Source organism: Galeopterus variegatus, unplaced genomic scaffold, assembly GCF_000696425.1.
Source record: "Galeopterus variegatus unplaced genomic scaffold, G_variegatus-3.0.2 Scaffold6354, whole genome shotgun sequence".
Taxonomy (NCBI): Eukaryota; Metazoa; Chordata; class Mammalia; order Dermoptera; family Cynocephalidae; genus Galeopterus; species Galeopterus variegatus.
In genome coordinates, this window is record NW_007732465.1 from 103,414 (window position 1) to 104,788 (window position 1,375).

The 1,375-nt window shown below is 35.6% G+C and overlaps 1 protein-coding gene across 1 annotated transcript in view; it reads right to left on the reverse strand.

The window, feature by feature from the left end:
• Positions 1-1,375, reverse strand: part of ANO5 (anoctamin 5) — a 29,956-nt gene that overhangs the window by 7,649 nt on the left and 20,932 nt on the right. Inside the window, exon 11 of the mRNA XM_008590769.1 lies at positions 668-873. Coding sequence (XP_008588991.1) covers positions 668-873 — 206 coding nt within the window. The remainder of the gene's footprint in view (positions 1-667; positions 874-1,375) is intronic.

Below are 1,375 nucleotides of genomic sequence, written 5' to 3' on the forward strand. Positions count from 1 at the left end.
GTGGGATCCAAACCCTCGGCGGGAGCGCCACCGTGCTCCCAAGCAGCGCACTGTAGCAGTGAGCCACCGGGCCGGCCCTTGGTTTTCATTTTAATTAAGCTCTGTCTATAATTTTAATTGTTTCCTCTTATATGAAAATTTCTTAGACATGTAAATGTTAAATGGTTAGACTTTCTTTTTTGATTATGCTATTATCAACTTCAATTTTTAAAGTATTATTGTAGTTAATAGCACTGTCAAATTTCTACTTTTGAGAATTTAGATTTCTTATCATTTCTTAATTAAGTGCTCCATTATCATAACAACTAAATGTGTGCATTTTCTGTTTGTAGTATACAAATTCATGTATTATCAACCTTTAATAGTTTTATTCAAATATTTTATATCACTATTTATATTCTGTCTACTTTGTCACATGCTATAAAACTGTATCATGATATTTTAATGAGGGTATTTAATAATTTTCCTTGTATTTCTAAGAGTTGGCACATCATAGATTTCTCTATATTGTTTAGTGAATAAAGGTTTAGGAATGTTTCATCTTTATGGGCTATCACCATAATGAAATCACTGTAAATAAAGATTGAGTTAAGCATCATTTATATCTCCCCATCCCAAGGAAACAAAATAAAATACAAAGTCATGCCTCTGAAATAGGTCCACTTACATTAGTTGCCACAGAAACGACAGCCATTCCACAAAGAATGTCTTGCCAGACACCTATGCTATGAGCTTTAGAAGCTACAGTTCTCCTGTACTGAGTAGTAAGTTTCCAGGCATCCACTCGGATCTCTACAATATTATTGATGAGAGCTAGAAGAGGAGCTAAAGGAAAAGAGGCTACAAACAGTGTGACAAATCCAAATTGGATAACTGTAGGGGGGAAAAAAAAAAGGGCATAAACTCATTATTGTGAATAGGGACATAGGGAACACTCTGCCCAAATTCTGCCACTTCCTTCATTTTGGAGGCATCTACACCAGTAAATCTATCCAGGCCTCCTTCCGTATGCCCACTTCTTCCTCCTCAAAGGTGACTTACTTGCTTGTTAGAATTGGAAGGAGAAATTGGGCATGCACAGCTTAGTTCTTTCCTTGCTCTTCCTTTTGAGACCTTATTGGCTGAGAAAAGAATCTTTTGTTCTTTGCCTTTTATTATAGACTGAGTTTAGTTTTATGCTAGTTTGGTCTTTACTTTTGTATTGGCATATTAATGGGGTAAGTAAGTTTTTTATCTTGCTAATCCATGTGTTTTTTGAGATCAGAGATGATAACTAATTCATTTGTATGAATGTGCACATGTGCGCGCGCATGCACACACACACACACACATATATATATACACATACACACATAAATTATGTGTGGGCAAAGGA